At 35.3% G+C, this 22,040-nt stretch overlaps 1 protein-coding gene across 1 annotated transcript; it reads right to left on the minus strand.

Moving 5' to 3' along the window:
• Positions 1-10,257: 10,257 nt before the first annotated feature.
• LOC141491629 (arylacetamide deacetylase-like) lies at positions 10,258-21,371 on the minus strand. The gene is given in 6 exon segments (XM_074192529.1): positions 10,258-10,453; positions 10,455-10,864; positions 11,166-11,337; positions 12,947-13,016; positions 15,211-15,433; positions 21,234-21,371. Coding segments are annotated over 6 exon segments (1,209 nt in total).
• Positions 21,372-22,040: the final 669 nt, after the last annotated feature.

Below are 22,040 nucleotides of genomic sequence, written 5' to 3' on the forward strand. Positions count from 1 at the left end.
CAAAATATACAATGTTAATTTGTAATTTCCTAAGTCAATATACTGATAAGAGATTCATTGCTTTTACTACTTTAGACCATAATAACTTGTTTTTGTGTACAACTCTGCAATTTAAGGGGTCTAGTGCTCCTAATAAATTTGTATGCTGTACAATTGAAAAGCACAGTGTGTGTGGCCTTGGGCAAGCCACTTAACCCCATTTGCCTTGCAAAAACCTACAAAAAAAAAAAGCATACCATCAGGGCAGCCAGGTGGTGTAGTAGATAGAGCACTGACCCTGGAGTCAGGAGTATCCTAATTCAAATGCGACCTCAGACACTTAATAATGGCCTAACTATGTGACCTTGGGCAAGTCACTTAACCCCATTTTCCTAAAATAAAAAAAAAGAAAAATATACCATCTATTTAAATTATTGATGAAAAATTTTATACTAGACTGGATTAATTTTAAATATTTTATTGAAGGAGAAGGTCATGTTCAAGAGAAGGACCTAATGGCTATAGACAAAAATATTATTTTTTATTATATAAATATTTTATTTGTTTTCCAATTATATACAGTAGTAGTAGTTTCTACCTATCACTTTTTGGTAAGGTTTTGAATTTTACAATTACTTCCCCCCCACTCTCCCTTCCTTCCCCCTTCCCCCCCCCCCCGACAGAATGCAATCTGATAATCTTTACATTGTTTCTATGCATTGATCAAAATTGAATGGGTTGAGAGGGAAAAAAAAAACATAACTTTGAGGAAAAAATAAAATATTAGAGATAGCAAAATTATATAGTACATAAGACAACTTTTTGAAAAATATTGAAGGTAATAGTCTTTGTTTAAACTCCACAGTTCCTTCTCTGGATACAGATGGTATTTTCCATCACAGATCCCCTAAAATTGTCCCTGATTATTGCACTGATGGAATGAGCAAGTCCATTAAGGTTGATCATCACTCCCATGTTGATGTTAGGGTGTATAATGTTCTTCTGGTTCTGCTCATCTGCTCATCTGCTCATCTGCTCATCAAGATCAATTCATGCAAGTCTTTCCAGGCTTCTCTGAAATCCAATCCCTCCTAGTTTCCTAATAGAACAATACTGTTACATAACATACATATACCACAATTTGTTCAGCCATTCCCCAATTGATGGACATCCCTTCGATGTCCAATTCTTTGCTACAACAGAGCTGCTATGAATTTTTTTTTGTACAAGTGATGTTTTTACCTTTTTTCATGATCTCTTCAAGGTATAGACCCAGTAGTAGCAGTAGTAGTGTTGATGGATCAAAGGGTATGCACATTTTTATTGCCCTTTGGGCATAATTCCAAATTGCTCTCCAGAAAGGTTGGATTAGTTCACAGCTCCACCAACAATGCATTAGAGTCACAGATTTCCCACATCCTTTCCAATATTGATTATTGTCCTTTCTGATCATATAAACAATATGAGAGGTATGAGGTAGTACCTCAGAGATGTTTTAATTTGCATTTCTCTAATCAGTAATGATTTAGAGTAATTTTTTATATGACTATGGATTGTTTTGATTGCTTTGATTTCCTCATCTGAAAATTGCCTTTGTATATCCTTTGACATTTGGTAATTGGGGAATGGCTTTTTTTTTGAAGATTTGACTCCGTTCCCTATATATTTTAGAAATGAGTCCTTTGTCAGAAACTTTAGTTGTAAATATTGTTTCCCAATTTATTACATTTCTTTTGATCTTGGCTACAGTGGTTTTGTTTGTGCAAAAGCCTTTTAATTTAATGTAATCAAAATTATCCAATTTGTTTTTAATTATATTCTCCATTTCTTCCTTGATCATAAACTGCTTTCCTTTCCATAGATCTGACAGGTAAACTATTCCTTGATCTCCTAGTTTGCTCATAATATTGTCTTTTATTTCTAAATCCTGTACTCATTTTGATTTTATCTTGGTATAGGGTGTGAGGTACTGGTCTAATCCAAGTTTCTGCCATGCTAACTTCCAATTTTCTTAATAGTTTTTATCGAAGACACATTTCTTATCCTAGAAAATGGGCTCTTTGGGTTTAATAAACAGCAGATTAATATAATCATTTCTTGCTGTCTCTTTTGCATTTAGTCTATTCCACTGATCCACTACTCTATTTCTTAGCCAGTACCAGATAGTTTTGATGACTGATGCTTTATTTAAAAAAAAAATTTATTTAAAACCATGGAGTTAAGTGACTTATCCAAGGTAACACAGCTAGGCAATTATTAAGTATTTGAGGCCAAATTTGAACTCAAGTCCTCCTAATTCCAGGGCTGGTGCTCTATCTACAGCACCACTTAGCTGTCCCTGACTGATGTTTTATAATATACTTTTGGATCTGATAAGGCTAAGCCACCTTCTTTTGCACTTTTTTTCATTAAATCCCTCGATATCCTTGACTTTTTGTTTCTCTATATGAATTTAGTTACAATTTTTTCTAGCTCATTAAAGTAATTTTTTTGAAAGTTTGATTGGTAAGTACTAAATAGTTTAATTTAGGTAGAATTGTCAGTTTTATTATGTTAGCTCAGTATATCCATGAACAGTTGATATTTGCCCTATTTAAATCTGATTTTATTTGTGTGAAAAGTGTTTTATAGTTGTTTTCATAGAGTTTCTGAGTCTGCCAAGCATTTTATATGCTTTGAAATTTTTTATTTTATTTCATTTTATTTTATTTTGTTTTTGCAAGATGATAGGGTTAAGTGGCTTGCCTAGGGTCACACAGCTAGGTAATTATTAAGTGTCCGAGGCCAGATTTGAACTCAGATGCTCCTGACTCCAGGGCCGGTGCTCTATCCACTGCTCCACCTAGCTGCCCATATTGTTTGAAATTATTTTAAATGGGATTTCTCCTTCTAGCTCTTGCTGCTGTATCTTGCTAGTAAAATATATTGAAATGCTGGGGTTTTGTGTGGATTTATTTTATATCCTGCAACTTTGCTGAAGTTGATAATTGTTTCTAGTCTTTTTTTAGATGATTTTTTAGGGTTCTTTAGGTATACCATCATGTCATCTGCAAAGAGTGAGAGTTTTGTTACTTCCTATTTAATTTTAATCCCTTCAATTTCTTTTTCTTTTCTTATTGCTGAAGCTATCATTTCTTTTTTTCTCCAGCCAATTTAAAAAATTTTAATTAATTAATTTATTTTGAATTTTACAATTTTTTCTCTAATCTTGCTTCTCTCCCCCCAACCCCCACAGAGGGCAGTCTGTTGATCTTTTCATTGTTTCCATGGCATACATTGATCTAAGTTGAATGTGATGAGAGAGAGATCATATCCTTAAGAAAAGAAAATAGGGGCGGCTAGGTGGCGCAGTGGATAAAGCACCGGCCCTGGAGTCAGGAGTACCTGGGTTCAAATCCAGTCTCAGATACTTAATAATTACCTAGCTGTGTGGCCTTGGGCAAGCCACTTAACCCTATTTGCCTTGCAAAAACTAAAAAAAAAGAAAAAGAAAATAAAGTATAAGAGATAGCAAAATTACATAATAAGATAACAGTTTTTTTTTTTAAATTAAAGGTAACAGTCTTTGACCTTTGTTCAAACCCCACAATTCTTTCTCTGGATACAGATGGTATTCTCCATTGCAGATATCCCAAAATTGTGCCCGATTGTTGCACTGATGGAATGAGCAAATCCATTAAAGTTGACCATCACCCCCATGTTGTTGTTAGGATGTATAGTGTTCTTCTGGTTCTGCTCATCTTGCTCAGCTTCAGTCCAAGCAAATCCTTCCAGGCTTCCCTGAATTCCCATCCCTCCTGGTTTCTAATAGAACAATAGTGTTCTATCACATACATATACCACAGTTTATTAAACCATTCCCCAGTTGATGGACATCCCCTTGATTTCCAATTCTTTGCCACCACAAACAGGGCTGCTATGAATAGTTTTGTACAAGTGATATTTTTACCCTTTTTTCATCATCTCTTCAGGGTATAGACCCAGTAGTGGTATTGCTGGATCAAAGGGTATGCACATTTTTGTTGTCCAAATTACTCTCCAGAAAGGTTGGATAAGTTCACAGCTCCACCAGCAATGTATCAGTGTCCCAGATTTCCCACATCCCTTCCAACATTGATCATTGTCCTTTCTGGTCATATTGATCAATTTCAGAGGTGTGAGGTGGTACCTTAGTGATACTTTAATTTGCATTTCTCTAATATGTAGTGATTTAGAGCAATTTTTCATATGACTATGGATTGCTTTGATTTTCTCATCTATAAATTGCCTTTGCATATCCTTTGACCATTTGTCAATTGGGGAATAGCTTTTTTAAAATTTGACTCAGTTCTCTGTATATTTTAGAAATGAGTCCTTTGTCAGAAGTACTAGTTGTAAAAATTATTTCCCAATTTACTACATTTCTTTTGATCTTGGTTACAGTGGTTTTGTCTATGCAAAAACTTCTAAATTTAATGCAATCAAAGCTAATTAGTTTGTTTTTAATGATGTTCTCCATCTCTTCCTTGGTCATAAACTGCTTCTCTTTCCATAGATCTGACAGGCAAACTATTTCTTGATCTCCCAGTTTGCTTATAATATTGTTTTTTATGTCTAAATCCTGTATCCATTTTGATCTTATAGGGTGTGAGGTGTTGATCTAATCCAAGTTTCTTCCATACTAACTTCCAATTTTCCCAACAGTTTTTATCAAAGACAGAGTTTTTAATCCCAATAGCTGAACTCTTTGGATTTATCAAGCAGCAGATTACTATAATCATTTCCTGCTGTTGCACCTAGTCTATTCCACTGGTCCACCACTCTATTTCTTAGTCAATTCCAGACAGTTTTGATGACTGATGTTTTATAGTATAATTTTAGATCTGGTAGGATTAAGCCACTTTCTTTTGCACTTTTTTTTCCCATTAAATACCTGGAAATTCTCAACTTTTTATTTTCCATATGAATTTACTTACAATTTTTTCTAACTTATTAAAATACTTTTTTGGAATTTTGATTGGTAGAACACTAAACAAGTAGTTAAATTTTGGTAGAATTTTGATTTTTATTATATTAGCTTGACCTATCTACGAGCATTTGATATTTGCCCAGTTATTTAAAACTGATTTTATTCGAGTGAGAAGTGTTTTGTAATTGTTTTCAAAAAGTTTCTGAGTCTGCCTTGGCAGGTAGACTCCCAAGTATTTTATATTGTCTGAAGTTACTTTGAATGGAATTTTTCTTTCTAGCTCTTTCTTCTGCATCTTGCTAGTAATATATAGGAATGTTGAGAATTTATGAAGGTTTATTTTATATCCTGTGACTTTGCTAAGTTGCTAATTATTTCTAGTAGTTTTTTAGATGATTTCTTGGGATTTTCTGGGTATAACCTCATGTCATCTTTGCTTCACTCCTGATCTTGTTGGGAATGCTACTAGCTTATCCCCATTGCATATAATGCTTGTTGCTGGTTTCAGATAGATGCTGCTTATCATTCTAAGGAACAATCCATTAATTCCTATGCAAGTGTTTTTAGTAGGAATGAGTGCTGTATTTTGTCAAATGCTTTTTCAGCATCTATTGAGATCATCATATGATTTCTCTTAGATTTGTTATTGATATAGTCAATTATACTGACAGTTTTCTTAATATTGAACTAACCCTGCATTCCTGTGACAAATCCTGCTTGGTCATAATGTATTATACTAGTGATAAATTGCTGTAATCTCTTTGCTGTGGTTTTATTTAAGATTTTTTGCATCCATATTCATTAGGAAAATTGGTCTATAATTTTCTTTTTCTGCTTTGACTCTTCCTGGTTTAGTATCAGCACCATATTGGTGCCATAGGAGTTAGACAGAGTTCTGTCTTCACCTATTTTTTCAAAGAGTTTATATCAAAGTGGAACTAATTGTTCCTTAAATATTTGATAGAATTCACTTCTGAATCCATCTGACTTTGGAGATTTTTTCTTAGGTAGTTCAATAATGGCTTGTTGAATTTCTTTTTCTGAGATAGAGTTATTTGGGTATTTAATTTCCTCTTCATTTAACTGGGCAACTCATATTTTTATAAATATTCATCCATTTCACTTAGATTATAACATTTATTGGCATACAGTTTGGCAAAATAGTTCTTAATTATTATTTTAATTTCCTCCTCATTGGTGATGAGTTCACCTTTTCCCCTAATATACTACTAATTTCGTTTCCATTCTTCTTTTAATCAAATTAAACAAAGGGTTATCTATTTTTTTTCATAAAATAAACTCTTGGTTTTATTTATTAGTTCAATAGTTTTCTTGCTTTCAATTTTTATTAATTTCTCCTTTAATTTTTAGAATTTCTATTTCAGTATTTAATTGGGGGTTTAATTTGTTCTTTCTCTAATGTTTTTAGTTGTATGCTTAGTTCTTTATTTTATTCATGTGAGAATTTAAAGATATACTATATCCCCTAATAGCTTTCTTGGCTGTATCCCATAAGTTTTGTATGTTGTCTCATTATATTCATCATCATCTAGGATGAAATTATTAATTCTATTCAAAATTTGTTGTTTGATCCACTCATTCTTTAAAATGAGGTTATTTAGTTTCCAATTAGTTTTAGCTCTCCATGGCCCATTATTGCAAAATATTTTTGTTGCCTTATGGTCTAAAAAGGAAATATTGACTATTTCTGCTTTTCTTCATTTGATTATAATGTTTTTGTGCCCTAGTACATGGTCAGTTTTTGTGTAGATGTCATGTACTGCAGAAAAAAAAGTATATATTTTTTCCTATCCCCACTCAGTTTTCTCCAAGTGTCTATCATATCTAGGTTTTCTAATATTCTATTTACCTCCTTTATTTCCTTCTAATTTATTTTATGGCTAGATTTTTCTAATTCTGAAAGAGAGAGAGAGATGGTTGAGGTCTCCCACCAGTAGAGTTTTGCTGTCTATGTCTTCCTGCAACTCATTCAACTTCTCCTTTAAGAATTTAGATGCTATACCACTTGGTGCATAAACATTTAGCATTGAAATTGCTTCATCGTCTATGGTCTCTTTTAGGAGGAAATAGTTTCCTTCCTTATCTCTTTTAATGAGATATATTTTTGCAGCTGCTTTGTCTGAGATAAGGATTGCTACCCCTGCCTTTTTCACTTCAACTGAAGCATAATATATTCTGCTCCAACTTTTTACCTTTACTCTATATGTATCTTTCTGCTTCAAATGAGTTTCTTGTAAGCAGCATATTGTAGGATTCTGGTTTTTAATCCACTCTGCTATTCACTTATGTTTTATGGAAGAGTTCATCCCATTCACATTCAAAGTTATAATTACTAACTCTTTATTGCCCTCCATGCTGTCTTCCCTCTGTATTTTCCTCCATTTTCCACCTTATTCATATTCCTCAGTATTTTGCTTCTGAATACCATCTCCTTCAGTGTGTTTTCCCCTTTATATCCAATCCTCCTCCACTTTCCTTCCCCTTCCCCTTCCCCTTTCCCCTTCCTTCTTCCTTGCTCTCCTTCTGTTTGTCCCTTCCCCCCCTCCCCTTTTTCTCTCTTAATACTTGAAAGGTAAGATAAGTTTCTTAACTGAGTCTGTTTATAGTAATCCTTCTTTGAGTCAAATCAATGAGAGTAAGATTCAGGCACTTCTCACCATCTCCCCTCTTCAGTTCTTTGTACCTCTTCATGTAATGCAATTTACCCCATTCAATCTCCTTCATCCTCCCATCTCTTTACTGTCCCCCCTTTTTAAGGAGATATTGTTTTAAATCATTCTATCAGAGTCACAGATAAGTCATGAATGTCCATTACTTCTGGCTAAAGATGTTCTCTCTAAGAGAACTGCAGTTCTCAAGAGATATGAGAATCTCCCTGGTAGAGATCTAGCCAGTTTCATCTTATTGGATAACAATTTTTTTCTTTTTTACCATTTCATGTATCTCTTGAGTTTCCTGTTTGAAATAAAAAAATTTCTATTTAGCTTTGATCTTTTCATCAGGAAAAGTTAGAAATCTCCAGTTCCTAGAGATTTTGCTCACAGGGCTTAGTAACTCCAAGTGGGCTGTCCAGTAGGGGATGCTCCATCTTTTCCCATGAAAGAGAAGACTCAGTTTTGCTGGATGGTGAATTCTTGGCTGAATTCCAAGCTCCCTTGCTCTTTGGAATATCATATTCCAGGCCTGTTGATCCTTAATGTTGATGCAGCCAGGTTTTGATTAACATTCTTGTTGTCTCATGAAGTCATTAATTTCTACAGATACCAATCATTTTTTAGAGAAGAATTTTCTTCATTAACCTTTTGCAAACTTTTCCAATTGATTAATTCTATTTTTGAAGTTTTCCATTTGCCCAATTGTGTGTTTTTTTTTAATTGTGGTTTTGAGAGAATTATTTTCTTTTTGCATTTGTCCAATTGCATTTTTTTTAGGTTTTTGTAAGGCAAATGGGGTTAAGTGGCTTGCCCAAGGCCACACAGCTAGGTAATTATTAAGTGTCTGAGACCAGACTTGAACACAGGTACTCCTGACTCCAGGGCTGGTGCTTTATCCACTGAGCCACCTAGCTACCTCTCAATTGTATTTTTGTTTTCTTGTTGCAAGATGATAATTTTATCTTGCAAAGTTTTAATTTTCTCTTATGTTTCTTTTCCTAATTTTCCCCAATTGATTTTTTTTAGGTTTTTGCAAGACAATGGGATTAAGTGGCTTGCCCAAGGCCACACAGCTAGGTAATTATTAAGTTTTTGAGGCTAAATTTGAACTCAGGTACTCCTGACTCCAGGGCTGGTGCTCTATCCACTGTGCCACCTAGCTGCCCCCTCCAATTGATTTTTAAAGTCCTTCTTGATGTCTTTAAGAAGACTTTCTGGGTTGGATGGAGACCAATGCTTATTCTGCTCAGAAGTTCTAGATCTTTCTGAGTTAGAATCTATACCTTCAAGATAGCTTTCAATAGACCCCCCCCCCTTTTCTGTGGTTTTTCTTCATTTTCCTAGAATCTTGTATTGGGGAGGGGCTGGTTCACAGACTTTTGGTGTTGAAACTCCTAGAGGCTTTGCTCCTGGGGCTTAGTAAATCCAAGTGGGCTCACCAGTAGGGGATGTTAGACATTTTGTCTGGTATGTCCATGACCTTGATTTGCAGCTCACTCTCTAGGCTTGGGGGCATGGGGGAGCAGTAGGATCTTATTATCCTTGAACAATATGTGCTGGGCCCTTGGGATAGATAGTTAATCTTCATAATCCTCACTCAGTACTGAGAGAGATTTGCTGCCCACATCTGAGGGTGGGGGAGGGGTGGGGGAGCTGTTACTGTGTTTGTTTTGGGAAGAGTCACTTTCTCCCACAGGAATGGGGGTAGGAAGAGGACTCAACTAGAATCAGTGGGACTTCACTGAAAACAAGGGGGATTGCTTCCCTGGTCTTCCAGACCAGCCTAGTTGACTGGATCGATGCCTAGCCACTTTGTTGGAGCTCTACTGCCTGGCACACTGAAACTCTCCTGCCAGCTGCACTGGAACTCTCCCACACTACGCTCACACAGCTAAAGCTTTTGCGGTTGTTCTCAGGTTAGTCCCTTGGCCTTACCCTGCCATCCCTGTGCTGGCTGTCTGCTCTCTGACCCTGGCTCATTCATGTTCTCCTGAACATATCTTGTTGGTAGATGTTCTTCTTTGTTCTCTGGGTTTTGTGCATCTAAATTCCATTAAGAGTCTTGATACATATTAGTTCTGAGGGAAAGTCAAGAGATCTTAGGACAGTGCCAGGTTTGTCTCTGACATCTTGGCCAGAAGTCTCCAACAAAATTATTTGTAAGAGAAAATATGTTCTCAATTTCAAACAAATGACTCATAAGTCAGTTTTTAGAACATACATCATTTATTAGTTAGGGACAACATATAGCTAATAAATTTTTATTTTTACATGTACATGAGCTCTTTTTTATTTTTTATTTTTATTTTTTAAAATTTTTTATGAACTCTTTTTTAAAAAAAATTTACTTCTTTTTAGATTTTTTTTCAAGGCAATGGGGTTAAGTGGCTTGCCCAAGGCCACACAGCTAGGTAATTATTAAGTGTCTGAGGTCAGATTTGAACCCAGCTACTCCTGACTCTAAGGCTGGTGCTCTATTCAGTGTGCCACCTAGGCGCCCCAAAACATTTACATTTTTCAATCACCCATAACAATTTTTAACATTTCCTTTTAAAAAAATTTTGAGTTCCAAATTTTCTCCCTCCATCCTTCCCATTCCTCCTTCTTGAGAAGTTAAGCAATTTGATATATGTTCTACATGTATATGCAGTAATGCTATAAATTCTTATTTATCCAACTAAATAAATTATCTACTAGTCTGAAACCAATATCTAAATCAAATGGCCAAGAAAGAGGGAAGAAAGACCCATGGAATCCTTTCTCAACATGTTCATGGAACACTTGGACTCCATTGCTGCGCAGGCGGGAAACATACATGAGTCTATCATCTCTTAAGATATCATGTTGACATGAGTATGTAAGTTAGTGGTAGAAGACTCAATGTTGAATCATTAGCTAACAATGGGTTTATTTTTGGATCTATAATTCCTGGAAACTTTTCTACTATATCAGAACTTCCATAAATTCGGTTGGTATAAACATGACCTTTTTTAAATCTTTCAGGAAGCAGGGTACTCCAGTTGACAAACTTCAAGAGATGCTTATATTCGATAGGTATATGTTGGTTTGCCTTCAAGTCTTGCTTAAGAGATTCATCAGAGGTAAGAAAGTCTCTTATAATTCTTATTGCCAAATCCTTATTCAATATTATGCCATATTCATTTTCCCTATAGGATGGCAAGTCTAGATCAAGCATCTGCAGGGCAGGGTAAATTAAAACCTGTATTTTAGGTTTAATGGGAATTTCAGAGTCACCCATGATCTGTAAAGATGAGAATATTCATTAAATCAGAATGACTTCATAGCATACAGGAGCAATTTCAACTTTTGAATTTTCTCAAACATAGGACATATAACATTCATGTGAGTCAGTAGGATTATCTTCCCTGTATGGAAGGTCTTCCTAAGAGTAAGTTACATATCAATAGTTACTTAGCCAGTACATATCAAAACTAAAATTTAAATCCAGGTCTAAGACTTTGTCTTCCCTATCACAGTGATCATAATACAGACATTGGAACAAACAGATAAAGCAATAGAATAAAAGAGGTACAACATCCTACTTGTTGAGCCATAGCTGCTGCTAGGCCAGCTCCAGAACTGTCTCCTAAAATACAGACTCTGGTCGTATCCACACCATATTTAGCAAGAGTTTCAGGTTGTAGAAAAGACTTCATAAACTCATAAGCAACATTCCACTGATTTGGATGGTGATTTTTAAGAATTTTTTGGCAACTTTAAAAGAAGAATGTTGTTGTTCAGTCACATCTGACTCTTCAAGACTCCATTTGGGATTTTCTTGACAAAGGTACTAGAATGACTTGCCATTTCCTTTTCCAGAACACTTTGCATATGAGGAACCTAACACAAAGAGGGGTACCTCAAATACTAAGGATCATTTCCCAGTGTCTCTGAGGAGAGTGAGTGAAGTGTGGTGAAGAGAGAGAGCTGACTTCTAGGTCAGGAGGTCACATGTTCAAGTTTTAATTTTGGATCCATATTGACTCTATGACCACAGATAATTGTGTTCGCCTCTTGGTGTACTCTAATCAGTAAAATTCAAATGGAAAGAAGGATCACTACTTTCCATAAGGACCCCTGAAGGTGGCAGATTGATTTGTAGAACTACATTATCGATGGTTATCTATGCTCTATTTTATTGTTATTTATTTTGTGAAATATTTCCCAGGTATTGTTTTAGTCTAGTTCTGGTGGCACTTGGGATGTTGTATGTTTGATATCCTTTCTCTAGAATATAAGTTGCAGAGAAAGCATCTATAGAGGAAATTTTCTCACCTTGAAATAGCGCCAGACCAACGAAATCAAAGGTCCAGTTTCTATCAGAGAAACCTAAACCAAATATCACCTTTCTTCCCCCTCCAGAACCCCTTCCCAAGGTTGATTTAAATTCTTCAAATAGTTTCAATCTTTCCTTCTGGTATTCTGGTCTACCAAATCAGATGTTAGCCCTGCATTAAAATTCCCCACCAACTCTGCTTACCAGAATGGATAATGATCATTAGTTTAGAAGGAACATCTATGTGGCACAACGATGTCAGGCTTGCAGTCAAGAAGACTCATTTTCATGAATTCAAATATAGCCTCAGACACTTTCTAGCTATGTCCCTCATCAAGTCCATAAACCCTATTTGTTTCCATATTCTCATCTATAAAAGGAGTTATAGAATGAAATGGAAAACCACTCTAGCTTCTTTGTCAAGTAAACCCTAAATGCTGTATGAAGAGTCAGACAAGACTGAAGCAACCAAAAAGCAGCACAAGTTTGGAAAAATGCCCCAACTAGACCATAGGACCATGTTACTAAAATGTCCCTACATTATAGAATTGACATTGTCGTTCAAGTTTTTGGGAACTATTGTTACTTTTAGCCCCATGGCATATGGAGCAAAATTGAGTGACGACAATGAAGTCAATTGAGGTTTCTATCTAATACTTAAATGTTTCAAAGAATTAGTTGGAGGTAATGAATTATAGTGTGACAAAGACTAGAAATGTAATCAGATAATCCGAGGTGAAATCCCAGCTTTTCTAGTTATTCTCTGGGTGACCCTGGATGAGTTACTTTCACTCATGGGGTCAAAGTGTTCTCAGCCATACGATGAGGAAGTTGGAGTGAGACCCATCTTCTGCATTTATGATCACTGGCTTATTTAGTAATATCCCAGGTATGCAAAAGGACTGATCAAAATGGTGGGAATCAGGAATCATGAGGAATATAGCTCATTTGTGTATTGGTCAAATTCATCATATGACCAGAATCCAAAATAAAAATTAAATATATTCAAAATAAATCCAAAATTATGTTTTTAAGTTTTTTTCTTACTGAGGTGCTATTATAACAGCATCCAGTCTGTTTGCTGCCCATCTCACAAAAGTGTCATAATGGATAAGGGCTGAAAAAGAATGAAACAAGTTAAAAATATTCAATGAAAATTAAAGATAAGAAGTGCAGATGTGACCCCAGGGAAAATTTGATTCATGATTTACTTTGAAATAGTTATTTAAACCTTGTACATGCTATAATTTGTTTGCCTCTTATTGATGATACCAGTAGTAATGACAAATATTTCTATAATACCTGGAACTCAATTAACCAACATTTATTGTAGGACTTAAAATTTTTCTCTCCAAGATTTCTAGTTAAATGCCTATCTCCTTCTATGGATGATAACTTGGATCACCAAGAGTCACCATGGGAGTAATCAGGTATCATTTTTCTCAGTATCAGGGAAAATATCCCCAGACACAAGCCCATTAAGGAAACCTTTAATCTGGGAGTTAGAACAATGGATTCTTGGTATAGCTGATATTATACATATGCAAATAGGTACAAAAATACACATAAATATAAATATATGTATAAAACATATATGTATATATGCTAACTATCCATAAATTTATATTATTTATGCATGAATATATATCTATCAATATTTATATATTACTCCCTATCCAGCATTTTTTCTAGTCATACTTTCTCAAAACTTTCTCATCCTATGTATAGGAAAATACATTTTGTTCTTTGGTATCCCTTCTCTTTTTTAAATCATTCCTCAAATCCTATGTCTTCCAAAAAGTCCACAGGGTTATACCACATTCTTTAGCATTTCAATAGAACCATAGGTTAGATTTTTCCTTTCAAACTGTTGTTTTTTTCTTTTGTTATAACTATATAGGCGAATTCATGTAGCTGGTGGCACAGTGGATGTAGTGCTGATGGTGGAGTCAAAAAACTCATTTTCCTGAGTTCAAGTCTGACTTCAGACACTTACTAGCTATGTGTCTCTGATCAAGTCTCTTAAACCAGTCTGTCTCAGTTTCCTTGTTTCCAAAATGAGCTGATGAAAGGATGGCAAACTGCTCCAGTGTTTTTGTCAAGAAAACCCTAAGTGGGGTCATGAAAAATCGAACCTGACAGAAAAACAACCAATAGGAGAATATAAACTTGTAGAGAGGGACCATTTCCTTTTAGTCTCTTAAAGCATATTGCTCGACCCCTGCTAAATATCTAATCAGAACTAAACAAATATGAATTATATTTCCTACTTATCCTGCACATAGCTTGCCTGTGTGGAATGAATTTTTTTTTTTTTAGTTTTTGCAAGGCAATGGGGTTAAGTGGCTTGCCCAAGGCCACACAGCGAGGTAATTATTAAGTGTCTGAGACCAGATTTGAACTCAGGTACTCCTGACTCCAGGGCTGGTGCTCTATCCACTATATCACCTAGCCACCCCTGGAATGACTTTTTTTTTTTTTTTTTTTTTAGATTTTTCAAGGCATTGGGGCTAAGTGGCTTGCCCAAGGCTACACGGCTAAGGTAATTATTAAGTGTCTGAGGTCAGATTTGAACCCAAGTACTCCTGATTCCAAGGCCGGTACTCTATTGACTGCCCCACCTAGCTGCCCTGGAATGACTTTTTAATGTATTTCAATATATCCAAATCAAACCCGGAAATTTGACAGCAAATTCTTCTTAAAAATAGGAAAAAAGAGTGGGCAGCTAGGTGTTGTAATGGATAGAGCACTGGCCCTGGACTCAGGAGGACCTGTGTTCAAATTTGGCTTCAGACACGTAATAATTACCTAGCTGTGTGATCTTGGGCAAATCACTTAACTTCATTGTTTCCCCAAAAGCCAAAAAACCCAAACCAAAACAAAAATAATTAGAAAAAAGGAAAATAATTCAAAATATACTGAGCAGGATCTTCTCTATAAAGTAACAAATTAAATACATACCTTGATCTTGTTAATGACAGAATGTAATACTTTTTGGTAAAGATGCATATTCTCATGATAGAGTATTATAAATGAAAAAATATGGTCCTGGCAAAGTCAGAGACAATGTTATATAGTATAGTTTGGGGTTTGGTGTGATAAGGACCTGGATTCAAATCTTGCCTTTAATACTTCCTGGCACAGTGACTCTGGTCAAGTCAGTTAACATCAGAAACCCTAACACATCTTTCCAAAATTATGAATTTGAATGGTTTGGGATTTTGTCAGAAGAAAATATTTCCAGAGAGATGAAAGTCCTGTTCCTTAGTCTAACAGAAATATAGACTTTGGCCTAGGGAGGTTATACTTACTAATGTTGCCAAAATTACTACCTCCTCCATGAAAATAAATAATTATTCTTTTCAGCTCTTGAGATTTCCTCCTTGACACATAAGAACGTATTAGGACGTCCTTAACTGTTGTTTCAGTCACTGTGACATTTTCATCGTAAACAGGTGCTGCAATGTGTACTTGTGACATAATATCAAAAATATCCCAAAAGTTCATTAGGCCAAAATTTTCAACAACTGTAGCCTGAGAATAAAAAAGAAAGAATATATCTATATATCTCTATCTATATATAGATACATATATATATATATATATATGTTGTCACTATTTTATATCTACACACAATTAAATAAATCATATTAAATAAAGAGTGGATCTTGTAGTTGGGAAGATCTGAGTTCAAGACCTGCCTTGATTTGAACAAATATTATCTGATTGAGCAGGGCCAATAAATTATGAGGATCCCTTTTCCACTGGCTACTTATACCATAAGAGATCACTTTCCTTGGTCCTGAATCTCAATGGGGTATATACTTGCTAGCAAAGTCACAAGGTCAAAGATATCTATCTATCTATCTATCTATCTATCTATCTATCTATCTATCTATCTATCTAAAATTTAATGACTGTTTGGATATGATTCCAAATTTATTTCTAGATTGATTGAACCATTTCACAGCATCCCTCTACTCCCTGTGGCCATTTATTTCACTTGTGTGGACATCATAAACTCAATAAGTCAAAAATTGAATTCATTATATTTCTTTCCAAATCCTCTTCCAGTCTGCTTACTATCAAGAAGAGTACTATTCTCTCAATAACAGGAACTTTGTTATCATCCTTACCTTCTCACTTTCTCTCACCCCTGCATTCAATCTGTCGCTATGTACATTTGGTTGTTTTTATCTCTTGCATATGCCTTCTTCTCTCTCTCATGATTCTGCTATCACTCTCACCTCACTTCTTTGGATAATTTTTTAAAAATTATATGTAAAGATAGTTTTCAACATCTATTTTTTGCCAGATTTTGTTTTCCACAATTTTTACTCTCCCTCCCATCCACCCTCTCCATGACAATGAGTAATCTGATATTTGCTATGCATGTATATGTTACACATATTAGTCATGTTGTGAAAGAAGAATTAGAACAAAAGGGAAAAAGTTTGTGAAAAAGAAAAACATCAACAAATTTAATATGAAAGTAGAAAGATTTGCTCTGCATTTAAGCTCCATAGTTCTTTCTCTGGAAAATGGAGAAACCATTTTTATAGTCAGTGTTTCTTATAAAGGACTCATTTCTAAAATATATAGAGAACTGAATCAAATTTAAAAGCATATAACTCATTCTCCACTTGATAAATGGTAAAAGGATATCAACAAGCATTTTTCAGATAAAGAAATTAAAGCTTTCTAAAGTCATATAAATGCTCTAAATCATTACTGATTAGAGAAATGTGAATTAAAACAACTCTTACCTCATACATATCAGAAATAATAAAACACCAAAAAATCTTTAGTAAGAAATCTTAAGATAACAGAAAAACTTGAGGCAAAGTATGTATTACAGCAGAGGGACAAAAGGGAGGGTGTGAGAATTGCTTAAATCTTGCTCTCATCAGATTTGGATCAAGAAGTAATACTGTACATTCAATTGTGTTTAAAATTTTTTCTTACTCTATAGGGAATTAGGAGGAAAAAGAAGAAAAAAGAGAAAAAGGCATTTATAGAAGAGAGGGAAGTTTGAAGGAGGTGGCGGTCAAAAGCAAAACACTGTTGAGGAGGGATAAGGCTAATATGATAGAGAAGGGAAATGATAAATGTTGGAGGGGTTGTGGGAAAACCATAATACTAATGCATTGTTGATAAAGTTGTGAACAGATCCAAACACTCTGGAGAGCAATTTGGAATTATGTGTTCCTTCTGTTTTTATTTGTTGGTCTGTTTTTGCAAGGCAATGGGGTTAAGTGATTTGTCCAGGGTCACACAGGTAGGTAATTATTAAATGTCTGAGGTTGGATTTGCACTCTCTCCACTGCCCTTTCTGTGTTCCTTCTAATCTTGGTTACAATGATTTTCTTCATTCAAAAACCTTTTTAATTTAATGTAATCAAAATTATGCATTTTGTATTTTGTAATATTCTCTATTTTTTATTTGGTCATAAACTCCACCAGAAGTCTATCATATCTAACTTTTAAAACATGTTATTCATCTCTTTGACTTCTTTCTTTATTTTGTCTTTAGGTTTATCTAATTCTGTGAAAGGGTTGAGGTCCCTCACTAGTATAATTTTCTGTCTATGTCTTCCTGAAACTCATTTAACTTTACCTCTAAGAATTTGGATGCTATACCACTTGATGCACATATGTTTAGTATTAATATTACATCATTGTCTATGGTACCTTTTAGTAAGATAGCTTTCTTCATTATCTCTTTTAATTAGATCTATTTTTGCTTTTGTTTTGTCTGAGATCAGAATTTCTACTCCTGATACTTCAGTTTAAGCATAATATATTCTGTGCCAGTCTTTTACCTTTATTCTATGTGTTCTTTATTCTATTCTCAGCTTTAATTGTATTTTTTGTCAATGAGCAGGAAGATTACAGGAAAAACCTGGAGAGACTGACATAAACTGATGTTGAAGGAAGTAAACAGAACCAGGATGACTTGAGATGGAAAATGCCATCCATATCCAGAGAAAGAACTGTGGAGTCTCAAGTGCAGATCAAAGCATTCAGTCTTCACCTTTTTAATTTTATTTTTTGCTTTGTACTTCTTGTGGCTTTTCCCTTTTTGTTATGATTCTTCTTTTTCAGCATGACCAATATTTTTTCCCATAAAATTATCTCTTTTATTTATTTGTTCACTTTTTTAAGAAAGATTTTATTTATTTTGAGTTTTACAATTTCCCCCCATTCTTGCTTCCCTCCCCCACCCCCACAGAATACATTATTTCTACAGCATGACCAATATTAAAATATGTGTAACTCAACTGTACTTGTAAAACTTATATCATATTTCTTCCTAGTATGGGGGAAGGGAAGGGTAGAAGGGAAAAACTTTATAAAAATAATTTTTGAAAATTATCTCTACATATAATTGGAAAATAAATAAATAAATGAAAACCAAACATCAATGAAATTGCTTCAGCAGTTTTCCCATAGTTGCTATTGCTAGTTGTGTTTCCCTCTATTCTATTCCCCCCATTTATTCTATTCTCTCTCTCTCCTTTTACCCTGTTCCTCCTCAAAAGTGTGTTGTATCTGACTACGCTCTTCCATGATCTTCCCTCTCTTCTATTACCTACATCCCCTATCCCTTTCCTCTGTTCCCTTTCTCCTATCCCTTTCCTCTCCTATTTTCCTCTAAGGTAAGGTAGATTTCTATACCCAATTGAGTGTGTATGTTATTTCCTGTTTGAGTCACTTCTGATGAGAGTAAAGGCTCACTCATTCCCCACTCTTCTACTCCATTGCAAAAGCTTCTTCTTGCCTCTTTTATATGAAATAACTTACCCCATTCTGCTTCTCCTTTTCATATTTCCCAGTATATCCTTTCTCACCCTTTAGCTACATCTTTTTAATATGCCTTCAGATTCAACTCCCTCCTTTTCCCTGTCTATATATGCTCCTTCTAACTACCCTAATAAATGAGAAGGTTCATATGAGTTATCATAGCAGCCCTGTTTGTGGTGGCAAAGAATTGGAAATTAAGTAAATGTCCTTCAGTTGGAGAATGGCTTAGCAAATTGTGGTATATGTATGTCATGGAACACTATTGTTCTATTAGAAACCAGGAGGGATGGGAATTCAGGGAAGCCTGGAAGGATTTGCATGAACTGATGCTTAGCAAGATGAGCAGAACCAGAAAAACACTGTACACCCTAACAGCAATATGGGGGTGGTGATCAACCTTAATGGACTTGCTCATTCCTTCAGTGCAACAACTAGGGACAATTTTGGGCTAGCTGCAGTGGAGAATACCATCTGTATAAAGAGAAAGAACTGTGGAGTTTAAACAAAGACCAAAGAATATTACCTTCAATTTAGGGAAAAAACCCTGTTATCTTATCATGTAATTTGTTGATTTCTTATACTTTATTTTTCTTCCTTAAGGATATGATTTCTCTCTCATCACATTCAACTGAGATCAATGTATAACATGGAAACAATGTAAGGACTAACAGAATGACTTCTGTGGGGAGTGGGGGGAGTGAAGCAAGAATGGGGGAAAGAATTGTAAAACTCAAAATCAATAAAATAAAAAAGAAATAAAAAGGGCAGCTAGGTGGCATAGTGGATAGAGCACTGGTCCTAGAGACAGGAATACCTGAGTTCAAACCTGCCCTCAGACACTTAATAATTACCTAGCTATGTGGCCTTGGGCAAGTCACTTTAACCTCACTGCCTTGCAAAAAAAAATAACTCTCTCTCTCTATATATATACATATATATATGTGTGTGTGTGTGTGTGTGTGTGTGTGTGTGTGTGTGTGTATAAAGTATAAAAATAAAAATCTTTGTTGAACTCTTCCATTTTCTGAGACAAATTCATATTTTTCTTGGAGGCTTTGAATATGGAAACTTAGACTTTGTAATCTTCTGAGTATGTATTTTGATCCTCCATAGGACCAAAGTAATTGTCTATGGTTGGATATTTTTTCTCCTGTTGTTTGCTCTTTTCCCCAGATATGATTTAATTTTAATTCTTTGTTAAGATGGGGTTCTGCTTCCAGGGTGGAAGACATACTGTTCCAAGCTTTTGAGGGTTTTTGCAACTGTTTTTAGGGACATCCTCCCACCTCAATTCTTCCAAGGTCCTATGAGAGGAGGACTGCTCTCCTGGTCTGTGCTTTGACCTGTAGATGACCACAAGCACTCCCCTCTGCTTTGGAAGTGTGAGGAGGGTCCCTGCTCCACTATGGCAGTAAAGTTCCTTTCCCTAAGACTAGGGCCCCAGACTGGAACCTGGATCTGAGAATGGGTAAGGCAACATAATCCTGCCTCAGGGAGAACAAAGAGATCTCTGCAATCTCCCCTGACCCCCTCTCCCCTTATCTTCTGTGGATTGAGTGCTCCAAAAATAACTTCCAGGTGGTTCCCTGGCAGTGGTTCCCCAGGTCTGCTCCTGATCCCCTGGGGCTGGGGGTTGTGCTGAGACCTGTGTTTGACTGAACTTTGGTTTTACTCTGGAGTGGCAGAATTTCCCTTTTGGGCTTCCCAATTTTCCTTGGCAATCCCTGGGCTGAGAGGTCTGGAAAACCACTACTGCTGCCACCCCAGGAGCCCAGGCATCCCTGGATAGCTGGAGCTAGTTTGCTGTGGCACAGCTTTGCTGTGGACCCTTTCTAACCTCATTGCAGCAGACCCTTTCTACAGATCTTCCAAGTTGTCTTAGGCTGGAAAATTGTTTTACTCAGTCTTTTTGTGGGTCCTGTCACTCTAGAATTTGGTTAGAGTCCTTATTTAAAAGTATTTGGAGAGGTCTGGGGGAAAAGCTAGTAGAAGTTCCTGCTTCTACTCTGTCATCTTGGCTCTGTCAGGTCAGACAAAAGTTAAGTGGAAAAAGACAAGATTCCAACTTACCTCCACTTGCTGCAAATCTATCATGCTCAAATTATGGCACATTGCATGGGTCATAGTGATCCCAAGATCCAAGGGGGCATGCAAGGAAGAAGAAGAAATATCACTGGAATTTTGAGAGTAATGAAGACTTCAAAAAAGACAGTAAAAGAAGAGGAAAAGAGATGAGAGAGGAAAAAAAGAGAACTCATGAAATACCTTTAATGTTAAAAATTACAAATGTCTCCTTTAATTACATAATCTACACCAACTACATCCTTATATGTGTGTCATCTGTTAATAGGTATTTTTTCTCCTTTTGCTATATAAAGATGATACCTCACAAGTATTGTCTGATTGATTTAACCAAAAAGAAAATTAACTACATTTAAAAGTGGAAACTACTAGATTATACCCCTTTATTTGAAATCAGTTATGAATAAAAATATATATATATATATATAGAAGAAAATTCTCTTCTTACCGTAAACTGACAAGTTTTAAAAAGAGAATGAATCATCATCACCTTCCAGGGTTGGTCATATTTTGCTGAAAAACTTATATGCATATACCAAGCCAGAAGAACAGAAGAAATCATAAGGCACACAATTTTGAACTTCATGATGTTATTCCAGTCTTTCCATCCAAATGAATATACTGACATATAAATATATATATGTATATATATATATGTAATATATATATAAACTAAAGAGTTGTAAGAGGTTGAAACTCTTATCTTTAGATCATTCTTCTATTGTAATTTAGATTCACACACCTCCAGTAGGTGTGATCATTCCAACAAGAAATGCCTTCTTAATAATAAAGGTGAGGAAATCACATTAGCTTTCAACCACACAGTTATAAGATTATCAGTTATGGTGTAAAATGGCACACAATAGTACAGAATGCATGTACTCCAAGTGACTGCTAATAAATAGACACATTGCTCAAGGAACTGAACTAAACCCATCTTGATATTCTACATATAAATGGAAGGAAAAAATGAAAATGGTTAAGTATAAAAGGGGGGAAATGATTTACATGATGTTTACAGAGAGTTGAATAGTACAGTTTGCAGCACTAATTTCACTATAATTCCAGAGTCAAAAGAATACATTTTCCATAGAATGCTTGATGGTCTCACCTTGCAGAGTTTACTAGTGAAGATTACTTAAGTTTATCTATCAAAGCTCTGCATTGACTTTCCCAGTTCATGTGTACAATAGTAGCTTAAGTTCCCCAAGTGCATCATTCAGATCTATTCAAGATCTTTCCCTTAAAGTTCCAG

The sequence above is a fragment of the Macrotis lagotis genome, chromosome 6 (assembly GCF_037893015.1).
Source record: "Macrotis lagotis isolate mMagLag1 chromosome 6, bilby.v1.9.chrom.fasta, whole genome shotgun sequence".
Classification (NCBI taxonomy): Eukaryota; Metazoa; Chordata; class Mammalia; order Peramelemorphia; family Peramelidae; genus Macrotis; species Macrotis lagotis.